The sequence below is a fragment of the Pleurodeles waltl genome, chromosome 6 (genome assembly GCF_031143425.1).
Source record: "Pleurodeles waltl isolate 20211129_DDA chromosome 6, aPleWal1.hap1.20221129, whole genome shotgun sequence".
NCBI classification, from domain to species: domain Eukaryota; kingdom Metazoa; phylum Chordata; class Amphibia; order Caudata; family Salamandridae; genus Pleurodeles; species Pleurodeles waltl.
Genome location: NC_090445.1, coordinates 698778533 through 698802200, shown reverse-complemented (window position 1 = coordinate 698802200; position 23668 = coordinate 698778533). Strand labels below are relative to the sequence as shown.

At 34.8% G+C, this 23668-nt stretch overlaps 1 protein-coding gene across 1 annotated transcript in view; it reads left to right on the top strand.

Annotated features, from left to right (window-relative positions):
- The window catches only part of LOC138301685 (putative uncharacterized protein DDB_G0282133), a 198864-nt gene that overhangs the window by 13422 nt on the left and 161774 nt on the right, over positions 1-23668 (top strand). The window contains exons 7-13 of the mRNA XM_069242200.1: positions 244-303; positions 3282-3341; positions 10291-10350; positions 13326-13385; positions 16351-16410; positions 19385-19444; positions 22410-22469. Coding sequence (XP_069098301.1) covers positions 244-303; positions 3282-3341; positions 10291-10350; positions 13326-13385; positions 16351-16410; positions 19385-19444; positions 22410-22469 — 420 coding nt within the window. The remainder of the gene's footprint in view (positions 1-243; positions 304-3281; positions 3342-10290; positions 10351-13325; positions 13386-16350; positions 16411-19384; positions 19445-22409; positions 22470-23668) is intronic.

The following is a 23668-nucleotide window of genomic DNA, read 5'->3' as shown; positions in this document are numbered from 1 at the left end:
GCAAATTGCAAGAAATGTATTAAGCTAGTCATCTGTAATAATGTGTTTGCCTTCATCCATAGTCCATGGCATGGATTTAAAGAGTGAGGTTTGATCTTTTCAACTAGCATACCTGGATGACAGCTCACCAATGAGCATTATTAACTTTTATGAGACATATTCATGGTTTCCTTCCATTCCCACTTCAAGAAATACACCCATAGAAATAAAGCATATATAAGTAAAATTTTTCTTTTTCATTAGAAACAACTTCTTCAAAAACATCACAAGCGCCACATGCAACAACGGGAACATCTTCTCCAGGTAAATGCAGCTTTACACACTTTATTTTTTATGCCTATCTGTGCAGCAAGAGTGGGTCCACATAATATATCTATTTCTCTGGTAGCTGCCTGTTCAAATAAGCTCATTATTTTCTATTTGCAAAATCTATTCATGGTCTGTTTTTCTTCTAACATAAAGAGATGCACCTAAAGAACTAACCTTAACTTAAATAGCTTTTTTTGATTTTGATAGAGACAACAGCTTCAAAAACATCACAAACTCGACAAGCGACCACAGGAACATTCCCTCCAGGTAAATGTTGTTTGGTATACCTTTTTATTCCCATCTTTCTTTGCAACAAGAAGGGGGCTTAAGAAGGGCATGATACTATTTCCATTATTAAGAGCAAGAAGAGAGAGTTGTTGTACACTTATGTTCTCTAAGTTTAGGAATATATTCCTCAATCTCTTATATTTCTTTTTTTCACTTCAATGCAGTATAAGGCACATTCATAAAGTTAAAAGCAATGTAGAGCGATATTAGCATGAGTAAATCTTTCCATTGTGAGACTTCTCGTTTTTATACTTCTAAATACGAAGTAAATAACATTTCCCTCACAGCCATGACTAACAGGACTGTTCTGGAATTGGAATTTGTTATAGATGTCAATTCAATGAATATGTTTACCTTTGCCAGAAGTAGCAGTATAATTTGGCATGGGTGTATCAATTTACTTCTGAAACATAGTCTCCGAATTAATGGATTTTAATACTGTAAGTCTCCCATTTTAAACATAAACTTTCAACTATATCACCATCAAAAGCGCTGGAATACAAGAATAGCAATTATCGGTAAAAACTAATTGAATATAATATCTTTAAACTTGCCAAGGTTGATAGAAAATAGAGGAAAGCATTAAGAGCACACCAGGTCTTTGAAAATTAAGAATATATGCCTAATCCCGTCATTGGACCCAATGCAGTAATTCAACCCAATGCTGCAATTAACTCAAATTGTTTGATTTCATAAATACTACCTGGAAGAAAAAAAATTATAAACACATATAAGAATTCAGAACACTTCCTAACTTTGAAAATCCCTACCATAATTTCCAGTCACTATGGCAACATATCTTTCCTAAATAGTCCTAGCCCTAGATTGTGGCCTTCATATTCATTCTTTCCATTGTTTCACTGCTTATTTGAGCATGACCTTTGAAGGAAGTGAAATGCAGGACACACATCCTAAAGCAAATGTAATATTGGATATTTATAGAAAGGTGAAAGCTTTCCTTTGTAGAGTATTACATTTTTCTATAAAACACAATGTATCTGACTCTCAAACTGCACATTGTGGGATGTCTTTTAGTACTACAAACCACACTACATGAGGTACTATAAAATGTAATTTTTACCTAACATTTGGTGTGGAGTTTGCTCCCTGACTGTCTAGTCTTCTTCAAAGTAAGTATATGTTTTAGTAGTGAACGTGGGACGGACACGGGGATGAGTGATAAAAGGAAAAGACTTACTACTAAAGTTGATGTGATTAAGGAAGAGTAAGAGGGGTTTAAGGAGAGTCAGGGAAGGGTTTAGGGAGGTATGCCAACCACCAGCATAAGAGTGAGCCAAATGCATTAGTCACATGGTGGAGACAAGTTACTAACATTTCTGTACTAAGTTTCCAAATTGAGTTTATCAATACCAAAAATAGTAAACTTACAACAAAGAGTAAACATTCACAAAACTGTAACTTACATTTACAAATTAGGCCCATGGTTACTAGCAGCTGCGTTGCTATTCATGACAAAATCGGAGCTGCTGAAATATACATCAATTTAGGGTGAATTTACGTAAATATTCTTTCACAATTGCCTTTTTTTAATTCCAACTGAAACATACAGTTATAAGGTTAAATAAATCTTCTCTATCATTTTAGAGACAACAACCATAACTAAACCATCAACTCAAACAACAGAAATAACAGCAAAAACCAATCCAGGTAAACAGACAAAGACAATTGTAACTTTTCTACTTCTCTGACAAAAAGGTCATTGGAATGTGCTTACCTGGGTTACATAAAAGGTCTTACCTTGACATGCTTCACCACATATATTCTTATATCAAGTACGACAAACATGATTACTCACTTCATATGTTAAACAGATTGTGTAAATGGTCATTTGTGTCAGCCTTTGAAAAATATAGTATAAAATAATTAGGCCATTCGAAATTATCTTGCTATCGCTGAAAATCTCAGACAAATTGTTGATGTAGGCTTTATAGGTATTGCCCATAATCTGATTGAGCTACTGGTATCAAATTCCAAAAAAATATCCTTCCAGTGAAAAGGGTGGTTTAGTATCACATAAACCCAATTAGTATTGCAGAAGAATACATCTCTATATTGACTATATTTATTGGAGCCTTGCTTCTGACAAACTTCAAAATATTCAGTTGGAGTGATGGGAATATATGAGTAAGTTTTACTTTGATTTCAATGACTTGAATTTTCTATCATTTTATTGATAAGTACATATGTCTAGGTTATTAGCTAGCAAGTGTCCATGGAATGATCTATCCTTCCTTAGCGCATTCTTGAAAGAATAATGAATTTCATTGGGAAATTACCCTCTCTTCTTGTCATAGAAATATTCCTTTTATTTAGCTCTTTATGACGCTCTGGCTGCCATGAAAAGTTTTAATGAAATTTGTCAACTGATCCAATCTTTCTGAGTGATCTAGAAATCGTTTTTAGTGACATGTTCTACCTTTGCAAATTGCAAGAAATGTATTGAGCTAATCATCTGTAATAATGTGTTTGCCTTCATCCATAGTCCATGGCATGGATTCAAAGAGTGAGGTTTGATTGCTTCAACTAGCATACCTGGATGACAGCTCACCAATGAGCATTATTAACTTTTATGAGACATATTAATGGTTTCCTTCCATTCCCACTTCAAGAAATACACCCATATAAATAAAGCTTATATAAGTAACATTTTTCTTTTTCATTAGAAACAACTTCTTCAAAAACATCACAAGCGCCACATGCAACAACGGGAACATCTTCTCCAGGTAAATGCAGCTTTACACACTTTATTTTTTATGCCTATCTGTGCAGCAAGAGTGGGTCCACATAATATATATATTTCTCTGGTAGCTGCCTGTTCAAATAAGCTCATTATTTTCTGTTTGCAAAATCTATTCATGGTCTGTTTTTCTTCTAACATAAAGAGATGCACCTAAAGAACTAACCTTCACATAAGTAGCTTTTTTTGATTTTGATAGAGACAACAGCTTCAAAAACATCACAAACTCCACAAGCGACCACAGGAACATTCCCTCCAGGTAAATGTTGTTTGGTATACCTTTTTATTCCGATCTTTCTTTGCAACAAGAAGGGGGCCTAAGAAGGGCATGATACTATTTCCATTATTAAGAGAAATAAGAGAGAGTTGTTGTACACTTATGTTCTCTAACTTTAGGAATATATTCCTCAATCTCTTATATTTCTTTTTTCCACTTCAATGCAGTATAAGGCACATTCATAAAGTTAAGAGCAATGTAGAGCGCTATTAGCATGAGTAAAACTTTCCACTGTGTGACTTCTCTTTTTTTTCTTCTAAATACGAAGTAAATAACATTTCCCTCACAGCCATGACTAACAGGACTGTTGTGGAATTGGAATTTGTTATAGATGTCCATTCAATGAATATGTTTACCTTTGCCACAAGTAGCAGTATAATTTAGCATGGGTGAATCAATTTACTTCTGAAACATAGTCTCCGAATTAATGGATTTTAACACTGTAAGTCTCCCTTTTTCAACATAAACTTTCAACTATAACACCATCAAAAGCGCTGGAATACAAGAATAGCAATTATAGGTAAAAAACTAATTGAATATAGGCCCGTATTTATACTTTTTGACGCTAAACTGCGCTAACGCAGTTTAGCGTCAAAAAGTTTAGCGCCGGCTAACGCCATTCTGAAGCGCCATGCGGGCGCCGTATTTATTGAATGGCGTTAGCCGGCGCTAGCAGACCGGCGCTGCCTGGTGTGCGTGGAAAAAAAACACGTACACCAGGCAGCGCCGGCGTTGGGGAAAATGGCGTTAGGGCATCTTAAAAATGGTGCATGTCAGGTTGACGCAAAAAAATTGCCTCCACCCGATTTGCGCCATTTTTAACGATGCCCAGACGCCATTTACATGACTCCTGTCTTAGTAAAGACTGGAGTCATGCCCCCTTGCCCAATGGCCATGCCCAGGGGACTTATGTCCCCTGGGCATGGTCATTGGGCATTGAGGCATGTAGGGGGGCACAAATCAGGCCCCCCTATGCCAAAAAAAAATATAAAAAAAATAAAAATGTATACTTACCTGAACTTACCTGAATGTACCTGGGATGGTTCCCTCCATCCTTGGGTGTCCTCCTGGGGTGGGCAAGGGTGGCAGGGGTGGTCCCTGGGGGCATGGGAGGTCAGCTGTGGGCTCATTTTGAGCCCACAGGTCCCTTAACGCCTGCCCTGACCCAGGCGTTAAAAAGAGGCGCAAATGCGGGGTTTTTTGCCCCGCCTACTCCCGGGCGTGATTTTTGCCCGGGAGTATAAATACGACGCATTTGTGTTGCAGTCATTTTTTTGGACGGGAACGCCTACCTTGCATCTCATTAACGCAAGGAAGGCGTTCACGCCAAAAAATGATGCTCTTTCCTCATACTTTGGCGCTAGACGCGTCTAACGCCAAAGTATAAAAATGGCGTTAGTTTTGCGCCGAATTTGCGTCCAAAAAAACGACGCTAATTCGGCGCAAACGGAGTATAAATATGCCCCATAATATCTTTAAACTTGCCAAGGTTGATAGAAAATAAAGAAAAGCATTAAGAGCACACCAGGTCTTTGAAAATTATGAACATATGCCTAATCCCGTCATTGGACCCAATGCAGTAATTCAACCCAATGCTGCAATTAACTCAAATTGTTTGATTTCATAAATACTACCTGGAAAAAAAAATTGTAAACACATATAAGAATTCAGAACACTTGCTAACTTTGAAAATCCCTACCATAATTTCCAGTCACTATGGCAACATATTTTGCCTAGTGACTTTAAATAGTCCTAGCCCTAGATTGTGGCCTTCATATTCATTCTTTCCATTGTTTCACTGCTTATTTGAGCATGACCTTTGAAGGAAGTGAAATGCAGGACACACATCCTAAAGCAAATGTAATATTGTATATTTATAGAAAGGTGAAAGCTTTCCTTTGTAGAGTATTACATTTTTCTATAAAAAACGATGGATCTGACTCTCAAACTGCACATTGTGGGATGTCTTTTAGTACTACAAACCACACTACATGAGGTACTACAAAATTTAAATTTTACCTAACGTTTGGTGTGGAGTTTGCTCCCTGACTGTCTAGTCTTCTTCCAAGTTAGTATATGTTTTAGTAGTGAACTTGGGACGGACACGGTGGATGAGTGGTAAAAGGAAAAGACTTACTACTAAAGTTAATGTGATTAAGGAAGAGTAAGAGGGGTTTAAGGAGAGACAGGGAAGGGTTTAGGGAGGTATGCCAACCACCAGCATAAGAGTAAGCCAAATGTATTAGTCACATGGTGGAGACAAGTTACTAACATTTCTGTATTAAGTTTCCAAGTTGAGTTTGTCAATACCAAAAGTAGTAAACTTACAACAAAGAGTAAACATTCACAAAACTGTAACTTACCTTTACAAATCAGGCCCATGGTTACTAGCAGCTCCGTTCCTATTCATGACAAAATCAGAGCTGCTGAAATATACATCAATTTAGGGTGAATTTACGTAAATATTCTTTCACAATTGCCTTTTTTTAATTCAACTGAAACATACATTTATAAGGTTAAATAAATCTTCTCTATCATTTTAGAGACAACAACCATAACTAAACCATCAACTCAAACACCAGAAATAACAGCAAAAACCAATCCAGGTAAACATACAAAGACAATTGTAACTTTTCTACTTCTCTGACAAAATGTTCATTGGAATGTGCTTACCTGGGTTACATAAAAGGTCTTACCTTGACATGCTTCACCACATATATTCCTATATCAAGTATGACAAACATGATTACTCACTTCATATGTTAAACAGATTGTGTAAATGGTCATTTGTGTCAGCCTTTGAAAAATCAAGTATAAAATAATTAGGCCATTCGAAAATATCTTGCTATCGCTGAAAATCTCAGACAAATTGTTGATGTAGGCTTTATAGGTATTGCCCATAATCTGATTGAGTTACCGGTGTCAAATTCCAAAAAAATATCCTTCCAGTGAAAAGGGTGGTTTAGTATCACATAACCCCAATTAGTATTGCAGAAGAATTCATCTCTATATTGACTATATTTATTGGAGCCTTGCTTCTGACAAATTTCAAAATATTCAGTGGGAGTGATGGGAATATATGAGTAAGTTTTACTTTCATTTCAATGACTTGAATTTTCGATAATTTTATTGATAAGTACATATGTCTAGGTTATTAGCTAGCAAGTGTCCATGGAATGACCTATCCTTCCTTAGCGCATTCTTGAAAGAATAATGAATTTCATTGGGAAATTACCCTCTCTTCGTGTCATAGAAATTTTCCTTTTATTTAGCTCTTTATGACGCTCATGGCTACCATGAAAAGTTTTAGTGAAATTTGTCAACTGATCCAATCTTTCAGAGTGACCTAGAAATCGTTTTTAGTGACATGTTCTACCTTTGCAAATTGCAAGAAATGTATTAAGCTAGTCATCTGTAATAATGTGTTTGCCTTCATCCATAGTCCATGGCATGGATTTAAAGAGTGAGGTTTGATCGTTTCAACTAGCATACCTGGATGACAGCTCACCAATGAGCATTATTAACTTTTATGAGACATATTCATGGTTTCCTTCCATTCCCACTTCAAGAAATACACCCATTGAAATAAAGCATATATAAGTAACATTTTGCTTTTTCATTAGAAACAACTTCTTCAAAAACATCACAAGCGCCACATGCAACAACAGGAACATCTTCTCCAGGTAAATGCATCTTTACACACTTTATTTTTTATGCCTATCTGTGCAGCAAGAGTGGGTCCACATAATATATCTATTTCTCTGGTAGCTGCCTGTTCAAATAAGCTCATTATTATCTATTTGCAAAATCTATTCATGGTCTGTTTTTCTTCTAAAATAAAGAGATGCACCTAAAGAACTAACCTTCTCATAAGTAGCTTTTTTTGATTTTGATAGAGACAACAGCTTCAAAAACATCACAAACTCCACAAGCGACCACAGGAACATTCCCTCCAGGTAAATGTTGTTTGGTATACCTTTTTATTCCCATCTTTCTTTGCAACAAGAAGGGGGCTTAAGAAGGGCATGATAGTATTTCCATTATTAAGAGCAATAAGAGAGAGTTGTTGTACACTTATGTTCTCTAAGTTTAGGAATATATTCCTCAATCTCTTATATTTCTTTTTTTCACTTCAATGCAGTATAAGGCACATTCATAAAGTTAAAAGCAATGTAGAGCGATATTAGCATGAGTAAAACTTTCCATTGTGAGACTTCTCTTTTTTTTCTTCTAAATACAAAGTAAATAACATTTCCCTCACAGCCATTACTAACAGGACTGTGCTGGAATTGGAATTTAATATAGATGTCAATTCAATGAATATGTTTACCTTTGCCAGAAGTAGCAGTATAATTTAGCATGGGTGTATCAATTTACTTCTGAAACATAGCCTCAGAATTATTGGATTTTAATACTGTAAGTATCCCTTTTTCAACATAAACTTTCAACTATATCACCATCAAAAGCGCTGGAATACAAGAATAGCAATTATAGGTAAAAACTAATTAAATATAATATCTTTAAACTTGCCAAGGTTGATAGAAAATAAAGGAAAATATTAAGAGCACACCAGGTCTTTGAAAATTATGAATATATGCCTAATCCCGTCATTGGACCCAATGCAGTAATTCAACCCAATGCTGCAATTAACTCAAATTGTTTGATTTCATAAATACTACCTGGAAAAAAAAATTATAAACACATATAAGAATTCAGAACACTTCCTAACTTTGAAAATCCCTACCATAATTTCCAGTCACTATGGCAACATATTTTTCCTAAATAGTCCTAGCCCTAGATTGTGGCCTTCATATTCATTCTTTCCATTGCTTCACTGCTTATTTGAGCATGACCTTTGAAGGAAGTGAAATGCAGGACACACATCCTAAAGCAAATGTAATATTGTATATTTATAGAAAGGTGAAAGCTTTCCTTTGTAGAGTATTACATTTTTCTATAAAAAACGATGGATCTGACTCTCAAACTGCACATTGTGGGATGTCTTTTAGTACTACAAACCACACTACATGAGGTACCACAAAATTTAAATTTTACCTAACGTTTGGTGTGGAGTTTGCTCCCTGATTGTCTAGTCTTCTTCCAAGTAAGTATATGTTTTAGTAGTGAACGTGGGACGGACACGGGGGATGAGTGGTAAAAGGAAAAGACTTACTACTAAAGTTAATTTGATTAAGGGAGAGTAAGAGGGGTTTAAGGAGAGACAGGGAAGGGTTTAGGGAGGTATGCCAACCACCAGCATAGGAGTAAGCCAAATGTATTAGTCACATGGTGGAGACAAGTTACTAACATTTCTGTATTAAGTTTCCAAGTTGAGTTTGTCAATACCAAAAGTAGTAAACTTACAACAAAGAGTAAACGTTCACAAAACTGTAACTTACCTTTACAAATCAGGCCCATGGTTACTAGCAGCTGCGTTCCTATTCATGACAATATCAGAGCTGCTGAAATATACATCAATTTAGTGTGAATTTACGTAAATTCTTTCACAATTGCCTTTTTTTAATTCCAACTGAAACATACATTTATAAGGTTAAATAATTCTTCTCTATCATTTTAGAGACAACAACCATAACTAAACCATCAACTCAAACAACAGAAATAACAGCAAAAACCAATCCAGGTAAACAGACAAAGACAATTGTAACTTTTCTACTTCTCTGACAAAAAGGTCATTGGAATGTGCTTACCTGGGTTACATAAAAGGTCTTACCATGACATGCTTCACCACATATATTCTTATATCAAGTATGACAAACATGATTACTCACTTCATATGTTAAACAGATTGTGTAAATGGTCATTTGTGTCAGCCTTTGAAAAATAGAGCATAAAATAATTAGGCCATTCGAAATTATCTTGCTATCGCTGAAAATCTCAGACAAATTGTTGATGTAGGCTTTATAGGTATTGCCCATAATCTGATTGAGCTACCAGTATCAAATTCCCAAAAAATATCCTTCCAGTGAAAAGGGTGGTTTAGTATTACATAAACCCAATTGGTATTGCAGAAGAATACATCTCTATATTGACTATATTTATTGGAGCCTTGCTTCTGACAAACTTCAAAATATTCAGTGGGAGTGATGGGAATATATGAGTAAGTTTTACTTTCATTTCAATGACTTGAACTTTCTATCATTTTATTGATAAGTACATATGTCTAGGTTATTAGCTAGCAAGTGTCCATGGAATGATCTATCCTTCCTTAGCGCATTCTTGAAAGAATAATGAATTTCATTGGGAAATTACCCTCTCTTCGTGTCATAGAAATTTTCCTTTTATTTAGCTCTTTATGACGCTCATGGCTACCATGAAAAGTTTTAGTGAAATTTGTCAACTGATCCAATCTTTCTGAGTGACGTAGAAATCGTTTTTAGTGACATGTTCTACCTTTGCAAATTGCAAGAAATGTATTAAGCTAGTCATCTGTAATAATGTGTTTGCCTTCATCCATAGTCCATATGATGGATTTAAAGAGTGAGGTTTGATCGTTTCAACTAGCATACCTGGATGACAGCTCACCAATGAGCATTATTAACTTTTATGAGACATATTCATGGTTTCCTTCCATTCCCACTTCAAGAAATACACCCATAGAAATAAAGGTTATGTAAGTAAAATATTTCTTTTTCATTAGAAACAACTTCTTCAAAAACATCACAAGCGCCACATGCAACAACGGGACCATCTTCTCCAGGTAAATGCAGCTTTACACACTTTATTTTTTATGCCTATCTGTGCAGTAAGAGTGGGTCCACATAATATATATATTTCTCTGGTAGCTGCCTGTTCAAATAAGCTCATTATTTTCTATTTGCAAAATCTATTCATGGTCTGTTTTTCTTCTAACATAAAGAGATGCACCTAAAGAACTAACCTTCACATAAGTAGCTTTTTTTGATTTTGATAGAGACAACAGCTTCAAAAACATCACAAACTCCACAACCGACCACAGGAACATTCCCTCCAGGTAAATGTTGTTTGGTATACCTTTTTATTCCGATCTTTCTTTGCAACAAGCAGGGGGCTCAAGAAGGGCATGATACTATTTCCATTATTAAGAGCAATAAGAGAGAGTTGTTGTACACTTATGTTCTCTAAGTTTAGGAATATATTCCTCAATCTCTTATATTTCTTTTTTTCACTTCAATGCAGTATAAGGCACATTCATAAAGTTAAGAGCAATGTAGAGCGATATTAGCATGAGTAAAACTTTCCATTGTGAGACTTCTCTTTTGTTTTTCTAAATACGAAGTAAATAACATTTCCCTCACAGCCATGACTAACAGGACTGTGCTGGAATTGGTATGTGTTATAGATGTCAATTCAATGAATATGTTTACCTTTGCCAGAAGTAGCAGTATAATTCAGCATGGGTGTATCAATTTACTTCTGAAACATAGTCTCCGAATTAATGGATTTTAATACTGTAAGTCTCCCTTTTTCAACATAAACTTTCAACTATATCACCATCAAAAGCACTGGAATACAAGAATAGGAATTATAGGTAAAAACTAATTGAATATAATATCTTTAAACTTGCCAAGGTTGATAGAAAATAAAGGAAAGCATTAAGAGCACACCAGGTCTTTGAAAATTATGAATATATGCCTAATCCCGTCATAGGACCCAATGCAGTAATTCAGCCTAATGCTGCAATTAACTCAAATTGTTTGATTTCATAAATACTACCTGGAGAAAATAAATTATAAACACATATAAGAATTCAGAACACTTGCTAACCTTGAAAATCCCTACCATAATTTCCAGTCACTATGGCAACATATCTTTCCTAAATAGTCCTAGCCCTAGATTGTGGCCTTCATATTCATTCTTTCGATTGCTTCACTGTTTATTTGAGCATGACCTTTGAAGGAAGTGAAATGCAGGACACACATCCTAAAGCAAATGTAATATTGTATATTTATAGCAAGGTGAAAGTTTCCTTTGAAGAGTATTACATTTTTCTGTAAAAAACGATGGATCTGACTCTCAAACTGCACATTGTGGGATGTCTTTTAGTACTACAAACCACACTACATGAGGTACTACAAAATTTAAGTTTTACCTAACATTTGTGTGGAGTTTGCTCCCTGACTGTCTAGTCTTCTTCCAAGTAAGTAGATGTTTTAGTAGTGAACGTGGGACGGACACGGGGGATGAGTGGTAAAAGGAAAAGACTTACTACTAAAGTTAATGTGATTAAGGAAGAGTAAGAGGGGTTTAAGGAGAGACAGGGAAGGGTTTAGGGAGGTATGCCAACCACCAGCATAAGAGTAAGCCAAATGCATTAGTCACATGGTGGAGACAAGTTACTAACATTTCTGTATTAAGTTTCCAAGTTGAGTTTGTCAATACCAAAAGTAGTAAACTTACAACAAAGAGTAAACATTCACAAAACTGTAACTTACCTTTACAAATCAGGCCCATGGTTACTAGCAGCTGCGTTCCTATTCATGACAAAATCAGAGCCGCTGAAATATACATCAATTTAGGGTGAATTTACGTAAATATTCTTTCACAATTGCCTTTTTTTAATTGCAACTGAAACATACATTTATAAGGTTAAATAAATCTTCTCTATCATTTTAGAGACAACAACCATAAATAAACCATCAACTCAAACAACAGAAATAACAGCAAAAACCAATCCAGGTAAACAGACAAAGACAATTGTAACTTTTCTACTTCTCTGACAAAAAGGTCATTGGAATGTGCTTACCTGGGTTACATAAAAGGTCTTACCTTGACATGCTTCACCACATATATTCTTATATCAAGTATGACAAACATGATTACTCACTTCATATGTTAAACAGATTGTGTAAATGGTCATTTGTGTCAGCCTTTGAAAAATAGAGTATAAAATAATTAGGCCAATTCGAAATTATCTTGCTATCGCTGAAAATCTCAGACAAATTGTTGATGTAGGCTTTATAGGTATTGCCCATAATCTGATTGAGCTACCGGTATCAAATTCCAAAAAAATATCCTTCCAGTGAAAAGGGTGGTTTAGTATCACATAACCCCAATTAGTATTGCAGAAGAATACATCTCTATATTGACTTTATTTATTGGAGCCTTGCTTCTGACAAACTTCAAAATATTCAGTGGGAGTGATGGGAATATATGATTAAGTTTTACTTTGATTTCAATGACTTGAATTTTCTATCATTTTATTGATAAGTACATACGTCTAGGTTATTAGCTAGCAAGTGTCCATGGAATGATCTATCCTTCCTTAGCGCATTCTTGAAAGAATAATGAATTTCATTGGGAAATTACCCTCTCTTCGTGTCATAGAAATATTCCTTTTATTTAGCTCTTTATGACGCTCATGGCTGCCATGAAAAGTTTTAGTGAAATTTGTCAACTGATCCAATCTTTCTGAGTGACCTAGAAATCGTTTTTAGTGACATGTTCTACCTTTGCAAATTGCAAGAAATGTATTAAGCTAATCATCTGTAATAATGTGTTTGCCTTCATCCATAGTCCATGGCATGGATTCAAAGAGTGAGGTTTGATTGCTTCAACTAGAATACCAGGATGACAGCTCACCAATGAGCATTATTAACTTTTATGAGACATATTCATGGTTTCCTTCCATTCCCACTTCAAGAAATACACCCATAGAAATAAAGCTTATATAAGTAAAATTTTCTTTTTCATTAGAAACAACTTCTTCAAAAACATCACAAGCACCACATGCAAGAACGGGAACATCTTCTCCAGGTAAATGCAGCTTTACACACTTTATTTTTTATGCCTATCTGTGCAGCAAGAGTGGGTCCACATAATATATATATTTCTCTGGTAGCTGCCTGTTCAAATAAGCTCATTATTTTCTATTTGCAAAATCTATTCATGGTCTGCTTTTAAAGAGATGCACCTAAAGAACTAACCTTCCCATAAGTAGCTTTTTTTGATTTTGATAGAGACAACAGCTTCAAAAACATCACAAACTCCACAAGCGACCACAGGAACATTCCCTCCAGGTAAATGTTGTTTGGTATACCTTTTTATTCCCATCTTTCTTTGCAACAAGAAGGGGGCTTAAGAAGGGCATGATACTATTTCCATTATTAAGAGCAAGAAGGGAGAGTTGTTGTACACTTATGTTCTCTAAGTTTAGGAATATATTCTTCAATCTCTTACATTTCTTTTTTTCACTTCAATGCAGTATAAGGCACATTCATAAAGTTAAAAGCAATGTAGAGCGATATTAGCATGAGTAAAACTTTCCATTGTGAGACTTCTCTTTTTTTTCTTCTAAAAACGAAGTAAATAACATTTCCCTCTCAGCCATGACTAACAGGACTGTTCTCGAATTGGAATTTGTTATAGATGTCAATTCAATTAATATGTTTACCTTTGCCAGAAGTAGCAGTATAATTTGGCATGGGTGTATCAATTTACTTCTGGAACACAGTCTCCCAATGAATGGATTTTAATACTGTAAGTCTACCTTTTTCAACATAAACTTTCAACTATATCACATCAAAAGCGCTGGAATACAAGAATAGCAATTATAGGTAAAAACTAATTGAATATAATATCTTTAAACTTGCCAAGGTTGATCGAAAATAAACGAAAGCATTAAGAGCACACCAGGTCTTTGAAAATTAAGAATATATGCCTAATCCCGTCATTGGACCAAATGCAGTAATTCAACCCAATGCTGCAATTAACTCAAATTGTTTGATTTCATAAATACTACCTGGAAAAAAAAAATTATAAACACATATAAGAATTCAGAACACTTGCTAACTTTGAAAATCCCTACCATAAATTCCAGTCACTATGGCAACATTTCTTTCCTAAATAGTCCTAGCCCTAGATTGTGGCCTTCATATTCATTCTTTCCATTGTTTCACTGCTTATTTGAGCATGACCTTTGAAGGAAGTGAAATGCAGGACAAACATCCTAAAGCAAATGTAATATTGTATATTTATAGAAAGGTGAAAGCTTTCCTTTGTAGAGTATTACATTTTTCTATAAAACACGATGGATCTGACTCTCAAACTGCACATTGTGGGATGTCTTTTAGTACTACAAACCACACTACATGAGGTACTACAAAATGTAAGTTTTACCTAACGTTTGGTGTGGAGTTTGCTCCCTGACTGTCTAGTCTTCTTCCAAGTAAGTATATGTTTTAGTAGTGAACGTGGGACGGACACGGGGATGAGTGGTAAAAGGAAAAGACTTACTACTAAAGTTGATGTGATTAAGGAAGAGTAAGAGGGGTTTAAGGAGAGTCAGGGAAGGGTTTAGGGAGGTATGCCAACCACCAGCATAAGAGTAAGCCAAATGCATTAGTCACATGGTGGAGACAAGTTACTAACATTTCTGTACTAAGTTTCCAAGTTGAGTTTGTCAATACCAAAAGTAGTAAACTTACAACAAAGAGTAAACATTCACAAAACTGTAACTTACATTTACAAATCAGGCCCATGGTTACTAGCAGCTGCGTTCCTATTCATGACAAAATCAGAGCTGCTGAAATATGCATCAATTTAGGGTGAATTTACGTAAATATTCTTTCACAATTGCCTTTTTTTAATTCAACTGAAACATACATTTATAAGGTTAAATAAATCTTCTCTATCATTTTAGAGACAACAACCATAACTAAACTATCAACTCAAACACCAGAAATAACAGCAAAAACCAATCCAGGTAAACAGACAAAGACAATTGTAACTTTACTGCTTCTCCGACAAAAAGGTCATTGGAATGTGCTTACCTGGGTTACATAAAAGGTCTTACCTTGACATGCTTCACCACATATATTCTTATATCAAGTATGACAAACATGATTACTCACTTCATATGTTAAACAGATTATGTAAATGGTCATTTGTGTCAGCCTTTGAAAAATCGAGTATAAAATAATTAGGCCATTCGAAAATATCTTGCTATCGCTGAAAATCTCAGACAAATTGTTGATGTAGGCTTTATAGGTATTGCCCATAATCTGATTGAACTACCGGTGTCAAATTCCCCAAAAATATTCTTCCAGTGAAAAGGGTGGTTTAGTATCACATAACCCCAATTAGTATTGCAGAAGAATACATCTCTATATTGACTATATTTATTGGAGCCTTGCTTCTGACAAACTTCAAAATATTCAGTGGGAGTGATGGGAATATATGAGTAAGTTTTACTTTCATTTCAATGACTTGAATTTTCTATCATTTTATTGATAAGTACATATGTCTAGGTTATTAGCTAGCAAGTGTCCATGGAATGATCTATCCTTCCTTAGCGCATTCTTGAAAGAATAATGAATTTCATTGGGAAATTACCCTCTCTTCGTGTCATAGAAATGTTCCTTTTATTTAGCTCTTTATGACGCTCATGGCTACCATGAAAAGTTTTAGTGAAATTTGTCAACTGATCCAATCTTTCTGAGTGACCTAGAAATCGTTTTTAGTGACATGTTCTACCTTTGCAAATTGCAAGAAATGTATTAAGCTAGTCATCTGTAATAATGTGTTTGCCTTCATCCATAGACCATATGATGGATTTAAAGAGTGAGGTTTGATTGTTTCAACTAGCATACCTGGATGACAGCTCACCAATGAGCATTATTAACTTTTATGAGACATATTCATGGTTTCCTTCCATTCCCAATTCAAGAAATACACCCATAGAAATAAAGCTTATGTAAGTAAAGTTTTTCTTTTTCATTAGAAACAACTTCTTCAAAAACATCACAAGCGCCACATGCAACAACGGGAACATCTTCTCCAGGTAAATGCAGCTTTACACACTTTATTTCTTATGCCTATCTGTGCAGTAAGAGTGGGTCCACATAATATATATATTTCTCTGGTAGCTGCCTGTTCAAATAAGCTCATTATTTTCTATTTGCAAAATCTATTCATGGTCTGTTTTTCTTCTAACATAAAGAGATGCACCTAAAGAACTAACCTTCACATAAGTAGCTTTTTTTGATTTTGATAGAGACAACAGCTTCAAAAACATCACAAACTCCACAAGCGACCACAGGAACATTCCCTCCAGGTAAATGTTGTTTGGTATACCTTTTTATTCCGATCTTTCTTTGCAACAAGCAGGGGGCTTAAGAAGGGCATGATACTATTTCCATTATTAAGAGCAATAAGAGAGAGTTGTTGTACACTTATGTTCTCTAAGTTTAGGAATATATTCCTCAATCTCTTATATTTCTTTTTTTCACTTCAATGCTGTATAAGGCACATTCATAAAGTTAAGAGCAATGTAGAGCGATATTAGCATGAGTAAAACTTTCCATTGTGAGACTTCTCTTTTGTTTTTCTAAATACGAAGTAAATAACATTTCCCTCACAGCCATGACTAACAGGACTGTGCTGGAATTGGAATGTGTTATAGATGTCAATTCAATGAATATGTTTACCTTTGCCAGAAGTAGCAGTATAATTCAGCATGGGTGTATCAATTTACTTCTGAAACATAGTCTCCGAATTAATGGATTTTAATACTGTAAGTCTCACTTTTTCAACATAAACTTTCAACTATATCACCATCAAAAGCACTGGAATACAAGAATAGCAATTATAGGTAAAAACTAATTGAATATAATATCTTTAAACTTGCCAAGGTTGATAGAAAATAAAGGAAAGCATTAAGAGCACACCAGGTCTTTGAAAATTATGAATATATGCCTAATCCCGTCATTGGACCCAATGCAGTAATTCAGCCTAATGCTGCAATTAACTCAAATTGTTTGATTTCATAAATACTACCTGGAGAAAATAAATTATAAACACATATAAGAATTCAGAACACTTGCTAACCTTGAAAATCCCTACCATAATTTCCAGTCACTATGGCAATATATCTTTCCTAAATAGTCCTAGCCCTAGATTGTGGCCTTCATATTCATTCTTTCCATTGCTTCACTGTTTATTTGAGCATGACCTTTGAAGGAAGTGAAATGCAGGACACACATCCTAAAGCAAATGTAATATTGTATATTTATAGCAAGGTGAAAGTTTCCTTTGAAGAGTATTACATTTTTCTGTAAAAAACGATGGATCTGACTCTCAAACTGCACATTGTGGGATGTCTTTTAGTACTACAAACCACACTACATGAGGTACTACAAAATTTAAGTTTTACCTAACATTTGTGTGGAGTTTGCTCCCTGACTGTCTAGTCTTCTTCCAAGTAAGTAGATGTTTTAGCAGTGAACGTGGGACGGACACAGGGGATGAGTGGAAAAAGGAAAAGACTTACTACTAAAGTTAATGTGATTAAGGAAGAGTAAGAGGGGTTTAAGGAGAGACAGGGAAGGGTTTAGGGAGGTATGCCAACCACCAGCATAAGGGTAAGCCAAATGCATTAGTCACATGGTGGAGACAAGTTACTAACATTTCTGTATTAAGTTTCCAAGTTGAGTTTGTCAATACCAAAAGTAGTAAACTTACAACAAAGAGTAAACATTCACAAAACTGTAACTTACCTTTACAAATCAGGCCCATGGTTACTAGCAGCTGCGTTCCTATTCATGACAAAATCAGAGCCGCTGAAATATACATCAATTTAGGGTGAATTTACGTAAATATTCTTTCACAATTGCCTTTTTTTAATTGCAACTGAAACATACATTTATAAGGTTAAATAAATCTTCTCTATCATTTTAGAGACAACAACCATAACTAAACCATCAACTCAAACAACAGAAATAACAGCAAAAACCAATCCAGGTAAACAGACAAAGACAATTGTAACTTTTCTACTTCTCTGACAAAAAAGTCATTGGAATGTGCTTACCTGGGATACATAAAAGGTCTTACCTTGACATGCTTCACCGCATATATTCTTATATCAAGTATGACAAACATGATTACTCACTTCATATGTTAAACAGATTGTGTAAATGGTCATTTGTGTCAGCCTTCGAAAAATAGAGTATAAAATAATTAGGCCATTCGAAATTATCTTGCTATCGCTGAAAATCTCAGACAAATTGTTGATGTAGGCTTTATAGGTATTGCCCATAATCTGATTGAGCTACCGGTATCAAATTCCAAAAAAATATCCTTCAAGTGAAAAGGGTGGTTTAGTATCACATAACCCCAATTAGTATTGCAGAAGAATACATCTCTATATTGACTTTATTTATTGGAGCCTTGCTTCTGACAAACTTCAAAATATTCAGTGGGAGTGATGGGAATATATGATTAAGTTTTACTTTGATTTCAATGACTTGAATTTTCTATCATTTTATTGATAAGTACATATGTCTAGGTTATTAGCTAGCAAGTGTCCATGGAATGATCTATCCTTCCTTAGCGCATTCTTGAAAGAATAATGAATTTAATTGGGAAATTACCCTCTCTTCGTGTCATAGAAATATTCCTTTTATTTAGCTCTTTATGACGCTCATGGCTGCCATGAAAAGTTTTAGTGAAATTTGTCAACTGATCCAATCTTTCTGAGTGACCTAGAAATCGTTTTTAGTGACATGTTCTACCTTTGCAAATTGCAAGAAATGTATTAAGCTAATCATCTGTAATAATGTGTTTGCCTTCATCCATAGTCCATGGCATGGATTCAAAGAGTGAGGTTTGATTGCTTCAACTAAAATACCAGGATGACAGCTCACCAATGAGCATTATTAACTTTTATGAGACATATTCATTTTTTCCTTCCATTCCCACTTCAAGAAATACACCCATAGAAATAAAGCTTATATAAGTAAAATTTTCTTTTTCATTAGAAACAACTTCTTCAAAAACATCACAAGCACCACATGCAAGAACGGGAACATCTTCTCCAGGTAAATGCAGCTTTACACACTTTATTTTTTATGCCTATCTGTGCAGCAAGAGTGGGTCCACATAATATATATATTTTTCTGGTAGCTGCCTGTTCAAATAAGCTCATTATTTTCTATATGCAAAATCTATTCATGGTCTGCTTTTAAAGAGATGCACCTAAAGAACTAACCTTCACATAAGTAGCTTTTTTTGATTTTGATAGAGACAACAGCTTCAAAAACATCACAAACTCCACAAGCGACCACAGGAACATTCCCTCCAGGTAAATGTTGTTTGGTATACCTTTTTATTCCCATCTTTCTTTGCAACAAGAAGGGGGCTTAAGAAGGGCATGATACTATTTCCATTATTAAGAGCAAGAAGAGAGAGTTGTTGTACACTTATGTTCTCTAAGTTTAGGAATATATTCTTCAATCTCTTATATTTCTTTTTTTCACTTCAATGCAGTATAAGGCACATTCATAAAGTTAAAAGCAATGTAGAGCGATATTAGCATGAGTAAAACTTTCCATTGTGAGACTTCTCTTTTTTTTCTTCTAAATACGAAGTAAATAACATTTCCCTCTCAGCCATGACTAACAGGACTGTTCTGGAATTGGAATTTGTTATAGATGTCAATTCAATGAATATGTTTACCTTTGCCAGAAGTAGCAGTATAATTTGGCATGGGTGTATCAATATACTTCTGAAACATAGTCTCCGAATGAATGGATTTTAATACTGTAAGTCTCCCTTTTTCAACATAAACTTTCAACTATATCACATCAAAAGCGCTGGAATACAAGAATAGCAATTATAGGTAAAAACTAATTGAATATAATATCTTTAAACTTGCCAAGGTTGATCGAAAATAAACGAAAGCATTAAGAGCACACCAGGTCTTTGAAAATTTAGAATATATGCCTAATCCCGTCATTGGACCAAATGCAGTAATTCAACCCAATGCTGCAATTAACTCAAATTGTTTGATTTCACAAATACTACCTGAAAAAAAAAAATTATAAACACATATAAGAATTCAGAACACTTGCTAACTTTGAAAATCCCTACCATAATTTCCAGTCACTATGGCAACATATCTTTCCTAAATAGTCCTAGCCCTAGATTGTGGCCTTCATATTCATTCTTTCCATTGTTTCACTGCTTATTTGAGCATGACCTTTGAAGGAAGTGAAATGCAGGACAAACATCCTAAAGCAAATGTAATATTGTATATTTATAGAAAGGTGGAAGCTTTCCTTTGTAGAGTATTACATTTTTCTATAAAACACGATGGATCTGACTCTCAAACTGCACATTGTGGGATGTCTTTTAGTACTACAAACCACACTACATGAGGTACTACAAAATGTAAGTTTTACCTAACGTTTGGTGTGGAGTTTGCTCCCTGACTGTCTAGTCTTCTTCCAAGTAAGTATATGTTTTAGTAGTGAACGTGGGACGGACACGGGGATGAGTGGTAAAAGGAAAAGACTTACTACTAAAGTTGATGTGATTAAGGAAGAGTAAGAGGGGTTTAAGGAGAGTCAGGGAAGGGTTTAGGAAGGTATGCCAACCACCAGCATAAGAGTAAGCCAAATGCATTAGTCACATGGTGGAGACAAGTTACTAACATTTCTGTACTAAGTTTCCAAGTTGAGTTTGTCAATACCAAAAGTAGTAAACTTACAACAAAGAGTAAACATTCACAAAACTGTAACTTACATTTACAAATCAGGCCCATGGTTACTAGCAGCTGCGTTCCTATTCATGACAAAATCAGAGCTGCTGAAATATGCATCAATTTAGGGTGAATTTACGTAAATATTCTTTCACAATTGCCTTTTTTTAATTCAACTGAAACATACATTTATAAGGTTAAATAAATCTTCTCTATCATTTTAGAGACAACAACCATAACTAAACCATCAACTCAAACACCAGAAATAACAGCAAAAAACAATCCAGGTAAACAGACAAAGACAATTGTAACTTTTCTACTTCTCCGACAAAAAGGTCATTGGAATGTGCTTACCTGGGTTACATAAAAGGTCTTACCTTGACATGCTTCACCACATATATTCTTATATCAAGTATGACAAACATGATTACTCACTTCATATGTTAAACAGATTATGTAAATGGTCATTTGTGTCAGCCTTTGAAAAATCGAGTATAAAATAATTAGGCCATTCGAAAATATCTTGCTATCGCTGAAAATCTCAGACAAATTGTTGATGTAGGCTTTATAGGTATTGCCCATAATCTGATTGAGCTACCGGTGTCAAATTCCCAAAAAATATTCTTCCAGTGAAAAGGGTGGTTTAGTATCACATAACCCCAATTAGTAATGCAGAAGAATACATCTCTATATTGACTATATGTATTGGAGCCTTGCTTCTGACAAACTTAAAAATATTCAGTGGGAGTGATGGGAATATATGAGTAAGTTTTACTTTCATTTCAATGACTTGAATTTTCTATCATTTTATTGATAAGTACATATTTCTAGGTTATTAGCTAGCAATTGTCCATGGAATGATCTATCCTTCCTTAGCGCATTCTTGAAAGAATAATGAATTTCATTGGGAAATTACCCTCTCTTCGTGTCATAGAAATGTTCCTTTTATTTAGCTCTTTATGACGCTCATGGCTACCATGAAAAGTTTTAGTGAAATTTGTCAACTGATCCAATCTTTCTGAGTGACCTAGAAATCGTTTTTAGTGACATGTTCTACCTTTGCAAATTGCAAGAAATGTATTAAGCTAGTCATCTGTAATAATGTGTTTGCCTTCATCCATAGTCCATGGCATGGATTTAAAGAGTGAGGTTTGATCGTTTCAACTAGCATACCTGGATGACAGCTCACCAATGAGCATTATTAACTTTTATGAGACATATTCATGGTTTCCTTCCATTCAAACTTCAAGAAATACACCCATATAAATAAAGCTTATTTAAGTAAATTTTTTCTTTTTCATTAGAAACAACTTCTTCAAAAACATCACAAGCGCCACATGCAACAACGGGAACATCTTCTCCAGGTAAATGCAGCTTTACACTCTTTATTTTTTATGCCTATCTGTGCAGCAAGAGTGGGTCCACATAATATATATATTTCTCTGGTAGCTGCCTGTTCAAATAAGCTCATTATTTTCTATTTGCAAAATCTATTCATGGTCTGTTTTTCTTCTAACATAAATAGATGCACCTAAAAAACTAACCTTCACTTAAATAGCTTTTTTTGATTTTGATAGAGACAACAGCTTCAAAAACATCACAAACTCCACAAGCGACCACAGGAACATTCCCTCCAGGTAAATGTTGTTTGGTATACCTTTTTATTCCCATCTTTCTTTGCAACAAGAAGGGGGCTTAAGAAGGGCATGATACTATTTCCATTATTTAGAGCAAGAAGAGAGAGTTGTTGTACACTTATGTTCTCTAAGTTTAGGAATATATTCCTCAATCTCTTATATTTCTTTTTTTCACTACAATGCAGTATAAGGCACATTCATAAAGTTAAAAGCAATGTAGAGCGATATTAGCATGAGTAAAACTTTCCATTGTGAGACTTCTCTTTTTTTTCTTCTAAATACGAAGTAAATAACATTTCCCTCACAGCCATGACTAACAGGACTGTTCTGGAATTGGAATTTGTTATAGATGTCAATTCAATGAATATGTTTACCTTTGCCAGAAGTAGCAGTATAATTTGGCATGGGTGTATCAATTTACTTCTGAAACATAGTCTCCGAATTAATGGATTTTAATACTGTATGTCTCCCATTTTCAACATAAACTTTAAACTATATCACCATCAAAAGCGCTGGAATACAAGAATAGCAACTATAGGTAAAAACTAATTGAATATAATATCTTTAAACTTGCCAAGGTTGATAGAAAATAGACGAAAGCATTAAGAGCACACCAGGTCTTAGAAAATTAAGAATATATGCCTAATCCCGTCATTGGACCCAATGCAGTAATTCAACCCAATGCTGCAATTAACTCAAATTGTTTGATTTCATAAATACTATCTGGAAAAAAAAATTTATAAACACATAAAGGATTCAGAACACTTGCTAACTTTGAAAATCCCTACCATAATTTCCAGTCACTATGGCAACATATCATTCCTAAATAGTCCTAGCCCTAGATTGTGGCCTTCATATTCATTCTTTCCATTGTTTCACTGCTTATTTGAGCATGACCTTTGAAGGAAGTGAAATGCAGGACAAAC